At 47.9% G+C, this 13,247-nt stretch overlaps 1 protein-coding gene across 1 annotated transcript in view; it reads left to right on the top strand.

Annotated features, from left to right (window-relative positions):
* Positions 1-12,957, top strand: part of LOC121692764 (supervillin-like) — a 67,636-nt gene extending 54,679 nt beyond the window's left edge. Inside the window, 11 exon segments of the mRNA XM_042071640.1 lie at positions 171-322; positions 1,247-1,395; positions 2,398-2,552; positions 3,682-3,787; positions 5,992-6,199; positions 6,291-6,424; positions 6,898-7,053; positions 7,679-7,822; positions 8,021-8,145; positions 8,673-8,828; positions 11,029-12,957. Of these exon segments, the coding sequence (XP_041927574.1) occupies positions 171-322; positions 1,247-1,395; positions 2,398-2,552; positions 3,682-3,787; positions 5,992-6,199; positions 6,291-6,424; positions 6,898-7,053; positions 7,679-7,822; positions 8,021-8,145; positions 8,673-8,828; positions 11,029-11,115 (1,572 nt within the window). The 3' untranslated portion in view covers positions 11,116-12,957.
* The last annotated feature ends 290 nt before the right edge of the window (positions 12,958-13,247 follow it).

Genomic DNA, 13,247 nt, shown 5'->3' with positions numbered 1-13,247 from the left:
AAGAGAAGTGTGTGTGTGTGTGTGTGTAGGTCTGTGCAGTGAATTAACCTAAGAGATGTGCCAGTCATAGATGCTAGCACTTATGGGGGTTAGCCTCCTTGCTACCATGCGCACCACTACAGCTGTGTGTGTGTGTGTGTGTGTGTGTGTGTGCGTGTGTGTGTGTCCAGGTTGAAGTGAGCGGTAAAGAGGCTGGCGTGGCTCCGTGTGCGTACGACGTGCGTCTAATGCTCCCCCTGCTGCAGAGCCCCGTCAGCACACGACTAGAGGGCCAGGACATCGGCCGTGGACATGGACGCGTCCAGGGGGGAGAGGAGGATGGGTAAGGGTCTGTGTGTGTGTGTGTGTGTGTGTGTGTGTGTGTGAGAGGAGCAGGACATTTTCATGATGGGGGTGTGTGTGTGTGTGTGTGTGTGTAGGCTGCGTAGTCTGGAGGTAAGCACCACCAGTGTGGAGGCTGATGGGTGTGTGTGTGTGTGTGTGTGTGTGTGTGTGTAGGCTGCGTAGTCTGGAGGTGAGCACCACCAGTGTGGAGGCTGATGGGTGTGTGTGTGTGTGTGTGTGTGTGTGTGTGTGGTGTGTGTGTGTAGGCTGCGTAGTCTGGAGGTGAGCACCATCAGTGTGGAGGCTGATGGGTGTGTGTGTGTAGGCTGCGTAGTCTGGAGGTAAGCACCACCAGTGTGGAGGCTGATGGGTGTGTGTGTGTGTGTGTGTGTGTGTGTGGTGTGTGTGTGTGTAGGCTGCGTAGTCTGGAGGTGAGCACCACCAGTGTGGAGGCTGATGGGTGTGTGTGTGTGTGTGTGTGTGTGTGTGTGTGTGTGGTGTGTGTGTAGGCTGCGTAGTCTGGAGGTGAGCACCACCAGTGTGGAGGCTGATGGGTGTGTGTGTGTAGGCTGCGTAGTCTGGAGGTGAGCACCACCAGTGTGGAGGCTGATGGGGGTGTGTGTGTGTGTGTGGTGTGTGTGTAGGCTGCGTAGTCTGGAGGTGAGCACCACCAGTGTGGAGGCTGATGGGTGTGTGTGTGTGGTGTGTGTGTGTAGGCTGCGTAGTCTGGAGGTGAGCACCACCAGTGTGGAGGCTGATGGGTGTGTGTGGTGTGTGTGTGTGTAGGCTGCGTTGTCTGGAGGTGAGCACCACCAGTGTGGAGGCTGATGGGTGTGTGTGTGTGTGTGTAGGCTGCGTAGTCTGGAGGTGAGCACCACCAGTGTGGAGGCTGATGGGTGTGTGTGTGTGTGTGTGTGTGTAGGCTGCGTAGTCTGGAGGTGAGCACCACCAGTGTGGAGGCGTGGCACGTCCTGGAGTTCGACTACAGTCGTCTGCCCCGCCAGAGCGTCGGACAGTTCCACGAGGGGGACGCATACGTGGTCAAGTGGAAGTACATGGTCAGCGCCGCAGGTTAGTCTGTCTGTGTGTGTGTGTGTGAATCCCCCTCATTCATTATGGCCCATGATTAGTGGCTCCTGTGGTTGCATACTGGCTCCTAATTGGCTGTATATGGTTGGGTACTGGCTCCTAATTGGCTGTATATGGTTGTGTACTGGCTCCTAATTGGCTGTATATGGCTGTATACTGGCTCCTAATTGGCTGCACAGTATATGGCTACGTATTGGCTCCTAATTGGCCGTATATGGCTACGTACTGGCTCCTAATTGGCTGTATATGGTTGCGTACTGGCTCCTAATTGGCTGTATATGGTTGCGTACTGGCTCCTAATTGGCTGTATATGGTTGTGTACTGGCTCTGTTTAACAGCATGGACACAGATCAGAACAAAGCAAACTGAGCACCTTCATCAGCATGACCCATTCATCGGCATGGCCCCTTTAATCGGCATGGCCCCTTAATCAGCATTGGCCCTTTAATCGGCATGGCCCCTTTAATCTGCATTGGCCCTTTCGATCAGCATTGGCCCTTTAATCGGCAAGGCCCCTTTTATCGGCATGGCCCCGTTTATCGACATAGCCCCTTCAATCAGCATTGGCCCTTTCATCGGCATGGCCCCTTTTATCGACATAGCCCCTTCAATCAGCATTGGCCCTTCAATCAGCATTGGCCCTTCAATCGGCATGGCCCCTTTAATCAGCATGGCCCCTTTAATCGGCATGGCCCCTTTAATCAGCATTGGCCCTTCAATCGGCATGGCCCCTTCAATCGGCATGGCCCCTTTAATCAGCATGGCCCCTTTAATCGGCATGGCCCCTTTAATCGGCATGGCCCCTTTAATCGGCTTGGCCCCTTTAATCGGCATGGCCCCTTTTCTTCTGAATTATTGTTTTGAATGAAGGCGCTCATGTTTATCATACCTCCTCCATCGATCTCCATCTCTCTCTTTCTCTCCATCTCTCTCTGCTCTCTCTCCCCTCTCTCACTCCCTCCATCTCTCTCTTCCTCTCTGCAGTGGGCAGTCGTCAGCGTCCGGATCAGGTGCGCAGCGCCCCCGCTGGCCGAGAGAAGTGCTGCTACTTCTTCTGGCAGGGCAGGCACTCCTCAGTCAGCGAGAAGGGAACCTCGGCACTCATGACCATCCAACTAGATGAGGAGAGGGGGCCACAGGTACATGTGGTGTGTGTGTGTGTGTGTGGCAGGAACTAGAGGTGTGTGTGTGTGTTAGGGATGGGCATTCGATTACATTTTCTTAGTCGATCGTCGGGAGAATTAACGATCGACTATCGATTAATCATTAATATTTTTATATTAAAATTCATTGTTTATTTCACTTTTTATAAATTAAAAATGCAATGGAAATACAAAAATACATCGTGCTTTTCCTTGATGAGATCTTTATTACAAGAAGAACAACTTGTGGCAGTTAAACTGGACGCTTGGTTAGGCTAAACTGGACGCTTGGTTAGGCTAAACTGGACGCTTGGTTAGGCTAAACTTGAAGATGTAGTCTATGCGCTGCGGTGCTCTAAAAGCAGCGGAACCTACAGCTCTGAGCCGACGTTCTTAAACAGAGTTCTCGTCGCCAAATCAAACTTCCACTGGAGCTCCAAGCGGATTTGCAGCCTTACAACAGTGTTTACAGCTCTTCGAATGACTGTACAATGTACAATTGTGGGGTGCTTGCATTTCTTTAGGAATCCGCCGTCTTGACACTGAGAGCAGGATGCCCCGCCAGAGACATTAGCCAGCGTCGGATGCACTTTGTTTAATTGGTAGCCTAGGCTACATCATTTGAGTCGTCGCCATGTTGTAGGCTACTTATACATGGCATTACAGTGTTTGCAGTGAACTAAGTCGTTATTTTTTAAAATCAAAATGGTCGCACGCCACACTTCACCATGACCTCTTCATGATTAGGCCTACTTTTGAAATCAAAACGGAAGCTCTCAGGTAACTGACTACTTTTGAAATCAAAACGGAAACTCACAGGTAACTGACTATGGCGTCAAATATTGCCCCCGGGTGGTAAAATGTTTAATTGCTGCCATACAGTGAATTATTAATTTCATTGCTTCAAGACTCATACTACGCAACCTGCATTAGTTTAATCAATAGCAAATTAATGTGATCGAGTTGATTAATCATGCCCATCCCTAGTGTGTGTGTAGGAGAGGGAGCTGGAAAGATCCCTGTGTGTGTGCGAAGAGAAGATATGCTGAGATGCATGCGCTCTCTCTCTCTCTCTCTCTCTCTCTCTCTCTCTCTCTCTCTCTCTCTCTCTCTCTATCCCTCTCAGGTGCAGGTGCAGCAGGGTAAAGAGCCTCCATGTTTCCTGCAGTGTTTTAACGGAGGGATGGTGGTGCATGCTGGGAAACGAGAGGAAGAGGAGGAGAACATCCAGAGTGAGATACTTATCCTGTTTATCTATCTATCTATCTATCTATCTATCTCTCTATCTATCTATCTATCTATCCTGTTTATCTATCTATCTATCTATCTATCTATCTCTCTATCTATCTATCTCTATCTATCTATCTATCTATCCTTCTATCTATCCTGTTTGTCTATCTATCTCTATCTATCATGTTTATCTATCTATCTATCTTTCTATTAATCTATCTATCTACTTATCATATTTATCAATCTATCTATCTATCTATTTATCTATCTATCTATCTATCTATCCTGTTTATCTATATATCTGTCTGTCTGTCTGTCTGTTCTGTTCCAAACAAAGTGTGTCTGTGCATGGTGTCATAAGATAAGACTGAAGTTAATGGTTTTGAATGGTTAGATAACGTTGACAGTATGGGTATGGATAATTGAAAGATCGGATATGGAAATCCGGATATGGATATGGAAAAATGGATAATTGAAAAATCGGTAATAATGTTGTTTCTATTTTTGCCTGGGGCAGGGTCTGACGTCCGACTCAAGTTAAAGCTGAGCGGGCCGAGTTCCACCTTTCACCATGCTCGTATCCAAGGGTTACGGCTCGTGTTCCACCTTTCACCATGCTCGTATCCAAGGGTTACGGCTCGTGTTCCACCTTTCACCATGCTCGCATTCAAAGGGTTATGGCTCGTGCAGGTTTTGCCGTAGGCCTAGCTACGGCACGTTTGACAGAAGTCTCTCAGCATATGATGCTGTGATGATGGATATGCAGCATGCCGTTTGAGAACCATAAATACTAGTGATGTAGCCCACTGAAATAGATTAAACATAACAACAATGTCTATGACTATGGGAGTTCAGCGATAACTTACGAGCTATAAGGAATTTGTGCAACATGTGTTCAAATGTTTTTGTAGACTATTGTTTTAGATGCTCCGGTAACATAGGCCTGGGCTAAATGATCTGAGCAGCGTTGAGCTTGATAAATCAAGTTGTTCCCTCGCATAGCAAGCGGTCATTCACTCTGGCCATGCATAGCTCCATCCATACTGTCCAACTTCTACAGTCGGACAACTCTAACGTAGACTAGCTTGTTTAGCTTTTCAATTTTACGCACCACGGTAAATCACCATGGCTATCATGTTGTTAATTCACATAATTTCTGCCAAATCAAATGTGCGTTTACAAAAGAAGCCATAGCCAAACCCGAGTAGCCTCCCTCAACAGCTATTCTGTCCATGTAATGGCTAAGTAAAGCAAATGTGATGAGGGGTGGAACTCGGCCCTCGGCAGCCAATCAGCTTTAATTTGATTCCTCAGACCACGCCCCTCTTAGGCAGCCCCAGGTACGGATCGAAACAACATCAGTTGCAACAGCACTGTTTAATTCTACCTAGATTTTCAACATCAGTTGCAACAGCACTGTTTAATTCTACCTAGATTTTCAACATCAGTTGCAACAGGACTGTTTAATTCTACCTAGATTTTCAACATCAGTTGCAACAGCACTGTTTAATTCTACCTAGATTTTCAACATCAGTTGCAACAGCACTGTTTAATTCTACCTAGATTTTCAACATCAGTTGCAACAGCACTGTTTAATTCTACCTAGATTTTCAACATCAGTTGCAACAGCACTGTTTAATTCTACCTAGATTTTCAACATCAGTTGCAACAACACTGTTTAATTCTACCTAGATTTTCAACATCAGTTGCAACAGCACTGTTTAATTCTACCTAGATTTTCAACATCAGTTGCAACAACACTGTTTAATTCTACCTAGAATAATAAAAGTGAAAAAATATCAAACAAATGACATTTCAATACAAATGACATTTCAACACAATCTGCAACCATTTTTTTGTCAGCCATCATTGTTTACTTTCTACAGCTGTTTGAGAGAGGTGCCACACAGATGTGTGGGTAATAGGCAGCATAGAGGATATATCAAAGCTGCCTTCAACATATTCAAAGGTATCTTAGCAGAACGTTTAGTCTATTTGCCATGCTCCCTGGTTAAGTATATTAGCAGACAAGAAGAGAAAGTTTAGTCTATTTGCCATGCTCCCGGGTTAAGTATCTTGTACACAGCGTCTTTTCCCATTTGGAACAGAGCCTGTCCTTCTGTCTGTCTACCTGTCTGTGTGTGTGTGTCTGTCTGTCTGTCTGTCTGCAAACTCTGAGTGTTTTCTGTCCTGTGTGTGTGTGCAGATGAGTGGCGGCTGTACTGTGTGCGTGGGGAGGTGCCGGTGGAGGGCCACCTGCTGGAGGTGGCTTGTCACTGCAGCTCCCTGCGCTCCCGCTCCTCCCTGGTGCTGCTGGGGATCCAGCAGGCCCACATCTACCTGTGGCACGGCTGCAAGGCCCAGACACACACACGCGCTGTCGCCCGCACCGCCGCTGAACGCATCAAAGAACAGTGAGTACACACACACACACACACACACACACAGAGCAGAATACAATAAAGAGGAGTTTTTTCATCCTCTGAGTGTGTGTGTGTTTCCCAGACGACCACTGGAGGCGGGGCTTCATAGCAGCTGTCAGGTGACCATCCATGAGTGTGAGGAGGGGGAGGAGCCTCTGGGCTTCTGGGAGGCTCTCGGACGGAAGGACCGCAAGGCCTACGACTGCATGCTGCAGGGTAGGTGTGTGTGTGTGAAGGCCTACGACTGCATGCTGCAGGGTAGGTGTGTGTGTGTGAAGGTATATGACTGCATGTTGCAGGGTAGGTGTGTGTGTGTGAAGGTATATGACTGCATGCTGCAGGGTAGGTGTGTGTGTGTGTGTGAAGGTAAATGACTGCATGCTGCAGGGTAGGTGCGTGTGTGTGTGTGTGTGAAGGTATATGACTGCATGCTGCAGGGTAGGTGTGTGTGTGTGTGTGTGTGTGTGTGTGTGTGTGTGTGTGTGTGTGAAGGTATATGACTGCATGCTGCAGGGTAGGGGTGCGTGTGTGTGTGTGTGTGTGTGTGTGTGTGTGTGTGTGTGTGTGTGTGTGTGTGCGCGCGCGTGTTTATTTGTGTGCGTGTGTGTGTTATTTGTATTTATGTTATACAGAGAGGTTGTCTTTACATCTGTGTGTGTGTGTGTGTGTGTGTGTGTGTCCGTCCTCAGACCCTGGGAAGTGTGACTTTACCCCGCGTGTGTTCCTGCTGAGCAGCTCGTCGGGGGAGTTTGTGGCGCGCGAGCTCTTCCACCCCTCCCAGGCCCCTGGCCTAGTCAGCTCCCAGCCCTGCCTTCAGGAGGACCTCTACTCTGCGCCCCAGCCAGGTACACACACACACACACACCTCTACTCTGCCCCCCAGCCAGGTACACACACGTACACACACACACACACACACACACACACTGTGCTTTTTTGCTGTTAGCAATTGTTACCAGATTTAGCAATACCAGTTTGTAAAAAAGCATTACACAGTATTTCACACAAGCAACGGTCATGGCAGCATAGCGACTAATGGATGCAGCAGCCATGTTGGAAATTAGAATGGGAACCATGTTACTGTTAATGGGTGTAGCAGCCATGTTGGAAATTCAAACTCTGGGTACTCTGGGAGCTGTCGAATCGGGATAGAACTTCAGGGGGCTTTCTGTTTGCAACTTCCTGTTAGTAACTCAGGAACCGACTCGCGTGGACAAAACTGTACTAAACTGATAGCTGGGTCTGCGCAATGACATCCTAATGAATAACCATACTCTCTATGTCTGTCTGTGTGTGTATCTCTCTGTGTGCGTGTGTGTGTGTGTATCTGTGTCCGTGTGTGTGCATGTTTGCATGTGCGTGGGTGTATGTGTGTGCGTGCGTGCGTGTGTTGTGTGTGCGTGCGCGCATGTGTGTGTGGGCGTGTGTGTGCGCGCATGTGTGTGTGGGTGTGTGTGTGTGTGTGTGCAGCTCTGTTCCTGGTGGATAACTTCCATGAGGTGTACCTGTGGCAGGGCTGGTGGCCTCAGGACTCTGAGAGCCCTGGCTCCGCCCACATCCGCTGGGATGCAGATAGGAAGTGCGCCATGGAAACCGTGCTGCAGTACTGCCGAGGTGAGCACTGAGGCGGGGTCTGGCGCCGCTGCTGCCAGCTGATTGGACCAGAGAGCTGTCAGCTGAGGGCCATGGGCATCATGGAAATGATCTCTCTCTCTCTCTCTCTCTCTCTCCCTCTCCCTCTCCCTCTCTCTCTCTCTCTCTCTCTCTCTCTCTCTCTCTCTCTCTCTCTCTCTCTCTCTCTCTCTCTCTCAGCTAAGAGTGAGAAAGCTGCTGTCCCTAAGGCGTACCTGGTCCACGCTGGTCTGGAACCGCTGACCTTCACCAACATGTTCCCCAGCTGGGAGCACCGCCAGGACATCGCCCACATCACAGAGAAGGTGTGTGTGTGAGTGTGTGTGCTACAAGTGGACTTGACTGTGTTCTATTTCATTTCTCCTGACCGCCAGAGGCGGTGCTTTCAGCACCTGGATGTCCATCACGTAGGTATGGAGGTCCAGTATTTGATAGTATTTGCCTCTGGGGGTCATCCGAGATTCATAGAACCGCGTAACATACGTAACCATCGTTTTCTTCGACTGTGGGTGGGTGTGTGTGTGCGCGAGCATGTGTGTGTGCGCGTGTGTGTGTGAGGATGTGTGTGTGTGCGTGTGTGTGCACGTTTGCATGTGTGTGCGTGCGTGTATGAAGAGGCCAGAGGTATACAATCGCAGCATTCTGATGAAGGCCTTAATCATTATTCATGTGTTTTTTGTTTCTGTGCGTGCGTGTGTGTGTGTGTGTGCGTGCGTGAATGCATGCGTGCGTGCGTGGGTGTATATGCGCGTGTGCGTGTGTGTGTGTGTGTGTGTGTGTACTGTGTGTGTGTGTGTGTGTACTGTATGTGCACGTGTGTGTGTGTGTGTAGGAGGCAGAGGTGTGTAATCAGATCATCCTGGTGGAGGACGTCCTTGCCCGCTTGTGCCAGAACACCTACCCTCTCTCTGCCCTGAAGACACGCCCCCTTCCCCAGGGAGTCGACCCCCTACGCCTGGAAATCTACCTATCAGAGGAGGACTTTGAGGTGAGAACCCGCCCTCTGGCTGCTGGACAGTCCCATCAGTGGTCAGCTGCGGTGATTGACATGTCTGACTGATCAAGATCGTGATGGTGCCTATCTGTGTGTTAAGGGTGCCCAGTGCAGGTCCACTGATTCAAGACACATTAGTGTTCATGTGATACACAGACACACATATAGACACACACACACATATATATACAGTATATATATATATATATATACACACACATATATTATGAGTATTTGAGTATAATAACAGGTGAGAAATTATGAAATGATTGCGAGTAAGCAGATCTGACATTATTAGGGGTAAGTAATTATGAAGTAATAATGTGTAAGTAGTGAAAGGTACTGTATTATGAAGTACTCTCAAGTAGGTAATTAGGAGTAGGAAATTACGGGTTGGTATAATTAGGAGTAGGGAATTACAAGTAGGACATTTATGAGTTGGCAATTAGGAGTAGGACAGTACGAGTTGGTCATATAAAGTAGGGAATTAAGAGTTTGTAATTAGGAGTAGAGAATTACGAGTTGGTAATTACAAGTAGGGAATTACAAGTTGGTCATATAAAGTAGGGAATTACGAGTTGGTAATTATGAGTTGGTCATATAAAGTGGGGAATTACGAGTTGGTAATTACGAGTTGGTCATATAAAGTGGGGAATTACGAGTTGGTAATTACGAGTTGGTCATAAAGTAGGTGCTGCTGTGACCTGAGCCCCGGGCCAGCAGGATTCCCCTCTAACTCCACCTTTACACTTCTAGGGCCAGCCGTAGGGAATTCTGGGAAGGTGAGTCTTAATCCTGTTCTTCTGACTTAACTCACACCCTCACAGAACCACCGTGGTGGACGGCCAATCAGCTGCTTGCCTGCACTCAGAGGTGGACGGCCAATGAGCTGCTTGCGTTCCCTCTGCCTCTTCTTTCTTAACTTCCTGTCCTCTTTGGCCTGAGTCTTCTTTCTGGGGCAGGTGGATTATGGGTAATCGGTTGCTGTGGTTACAGGGCTTTGCTTTATTGTGTGTGAGCGCAGGCACCAGCACTCTGCTACCAACCTTTCAACTGCATGGGACCACTCTATCCCCGTGTGTGTGAGTGTGTGTGTGTGTCCCTCTGCATGGGACCACTCTATCCCTGTGTGTGTGTGTCTTTGTTGGTTTGGGTATGTATTTAACACAGGGTTCCTACGCAGTATGGAAAACCTGGAAAAGTATGGAATTTGATTAGTAATTTCCAGGTCTGGATAAGTATGGAAAAAAGAAATAAGGGTATGGAGAAATATTTGTGTTTCCAGGCTATTGCATTTGCAGTACTAATCACTTCACTCAGGTCATAATGAACCATTCCTACTGTTGTGTAGCTTAACTGTCAGTCCCCATCGTCAAGATGCAACTAAGATAGGCCTACAACTAAAAATGAACCAGCTAAATGGACGAATATTAAGTGTCATTTTTTAATTCACTTCAGTTGTCCATACCTTTGTTTTCACCGAGTTATCCCAAACCAGATGTGGCCGCAATGTCGAGAATATGGTCAGAAAAATCTACCGAGAAGTTTGGAAATTTGAGTTTGGAATTTTGAAATGGAAAATGTGTAGGAACCCTGTTAACAATATTTCTTTGTATTGTGTTTTCCTGTAGTTCTTTATACAGAGGCACTGTATATGAAGTGTGTGTGTGTGTGTGTGTGTGTGTGTGTGTGTGTGATTTCTAAACCTAAAGTTGAGGTACTTATCAGGCCCTTTCATCCAAAGCAGCACAGACACACAAGGGTGGGTTGTGGAGTTGAACCTGGGTCGCTGCTCCACCTCACACACAACTATGTGTGTGTGTTGTGTTCCTGTCTAGGGCACTGGACATGGAGTGTGTGTGTGAGTGTGTGTCTGTGTGTGTAATATTTCTCTGTGTTGTGTTCCTGCAGGAAGCCCTGGATATGAAGAGAGGGTGTGTGTGTGTGAGTGAGGGAGTGAGAGTAATATTTCTCTGTTTTGTGTTTCTATAGGAGGCCCTGAATATGAAAGAGAGAGAAAGTGTGTGTGTGTGTGTGAGTGAGTGAGTGAGAGTAATATTTCTCTGTTTTGTGTTTCTATAGGAGGCCCTGAATATGAAAGAGAGAGAAAGTGTGTGTGTGTGTGAGTGAGTGTGTGTGTTTGTGTGTGAGTGAGTGTGTGTGTGTAATATTTCTCTCTGTTGTGTTTCTATAGGAGGCCTTGGATTTAAAGAGGGAGGAGTTTGAAGCTCTGCCTGGCTGGAAACAGGTCAACTTGAAGAAAGCCAAAGGACTCTTTTAGCAACCTGGCAACAATTGCCATGGAGACGTGACTGTAAAGCACTGGGTGGGGCCTGAGGCTGATGATGCCCAGATGCCCCGCCCACCCATCAAGATGACTTCCTGTCACAATGCCATGCACGCACAGACAGAGCAGGCTGCTCCTGGATTTATTTACTAGAGATTTTACAGAGTGTGTGACTGAGGGAGTGTGTGTGTGTGTGTGTGTGTGTGTGTGTGTGTGTCTGAGTGACCTTGATTTGTGCTTGGCTCAGCTTCTGTGTGCTACTGGGAGTGAAAGTCGCAATTGAAACACGCTTGTAACCATCACACATATTTATCCAGCCTGATCAGCCTCTCACACTGGCCCCAGGGCAACCCTATACAGCTGGCTGCAGACCTAGGGGCTATGTTTCCAACCTGGCAACCCCGTACAGCTGGCGGCAGACCTAGCAACCCTATACAGCTGGCTGCAGATCTAGGGGCTATGTTTCCAACCTGGCAACCCTGTACAGCTGGCTGCAGACCTAGGGGCTTTGTTTCCAACCTGGCAACCCTATACAGCTGGCTGCAGACCTAGGGGCTATGTTTCCAACTTGGCAACCCTGTCGCAATGACTGCAGCCATTGATGGTGGTGTATTTTTCCATCCTGGCAACCCTGTAGCACTGGTTACAGCCATTAAAGGGGGGTTATTTTTCCAACCTGGCAACCCTGTTGCACTGGTTGCAGCCCTCGAGTGGAGTGTGTTTTTCAAACCTGGCACCCCTGCAACCCCCAAGGGGTGTGCAGACCGTCACTACCAGCCAGGAGGAAGCATACAACTCCACTGTCTCAGTTAGCATACAGCTCCACTGTTCCAATGTCTCAGTTAGCCTACAGCTCCACTGTCTCAGTTAGCATACAGCTCCACTGTTAGCATACAGCTCCACTGCCTCAGTTAGCATACAGCTCCCAGCTCCACTGTTAGCATACAGCTCCACTGCCTCAGTTAGCCTACTGCTCCACTGTTAGCATACAGCTTCATTGTCTCAGTTAGCGTACTGCTCCACTGTTAGTGTACAGCTCCACTGTCTCAGTTAGCGTACAGCTCCACTGTCTCAGGTAGAGGAAGCGTACAGCTCTCTGTGTGTTAACCAATCACAATTAAATGAAGTCTAGAGTTTTGTGAGTATTAACCAATCACCGTCGAATGAAGTCTACAGTTCTGTGTGAATTAACCAATCACATTTGAAGAGAGGCTCCGATCTCCGCCCTGCTGGGATGAACCTCTCACCCTGGCCCCCAAGGTCAGAGGTCATGACCTCTGCCCCCTCTGACGCTGAGCGCAGTGCTGAGGTCACATCCTGTGTGTTTTGGCGCTGAAGTGTAACTGTGTAATACAACTAGAGGTGTCTAAGTGTGTGTCAGTGTGTCAGAGAGCAGGGCGCAGCTGCAGCACCAACACTGGAGACCCTCTTCCTCCTCTGCTTTACTTTACTCTCTCTGTCTCCAAACCAGTTTACATGCAAGTGTGTGTCCTTTTTGCAAGTGTGTGTCCTTTTTTGTTGTGCACCTAACCGCCAGCTCTCCTAGACGAGGCCCCTGGTGCGGGTGTAGAGTGTTTTGAGTGGAGGAGGGTGTGAGTGGAGGAGGGTGTGGGTGTAGAGTGTTTTGGGTGGAGGAGGGTGTGAGTGGAGGAGGGTGCGGGTGTAGAGTGTTTTGGGTGGAGGTAAGATGTCCTGTATAGTGCCTTGCTCCGTGTACAGTTTATATACAGAAACACTCCTCTAGTCTAAGTCTGCATTTCTCGGACTTTCTTTGTGATAAAATAGTGATTAAATAAATAAACAAATAAATAAATAAAGGAGGCAGTTTCAAACTTCTAAGTGTCTGTCCAATGCTCTTTTTCACACACACACAAACACATACACACACACACGCACAAACACATACAGTGTCTGTTATGCCCAGTGCTTACACACAAGATGCACACACATATTATTGGGGGCCAAGCAGCGAAGCTGCGAAGGCACCCATTGTGTTTCTATGATTTCTTATTATTAGAGTGCATGAAAATGCAATCTACTGTTATCCGATTTCTTCTTATTACAGTGCATGAAAATGCACTGTACTGTTCTTCCTAGGCAACAACAACAACTTCTTATTACAGTGA

This window comes from Alosa sapidissima, chromosome 19 (assembly GCF_018492685.1).
Source record: "Alosa sapidissima isolate fAloSap1 chromosome 19, fAloSap1.pri, whole genome shotgun sequence".
Lineage (NCBI taxonomy): Eukaryota > Metazoa > Chordata > Actinopteri > Clupeiformes > Clupeidae > Alosa > Alosa sapidissima.
This window is presented reverse-complemented; position numbering and strand designations above follow the sequence as displayed.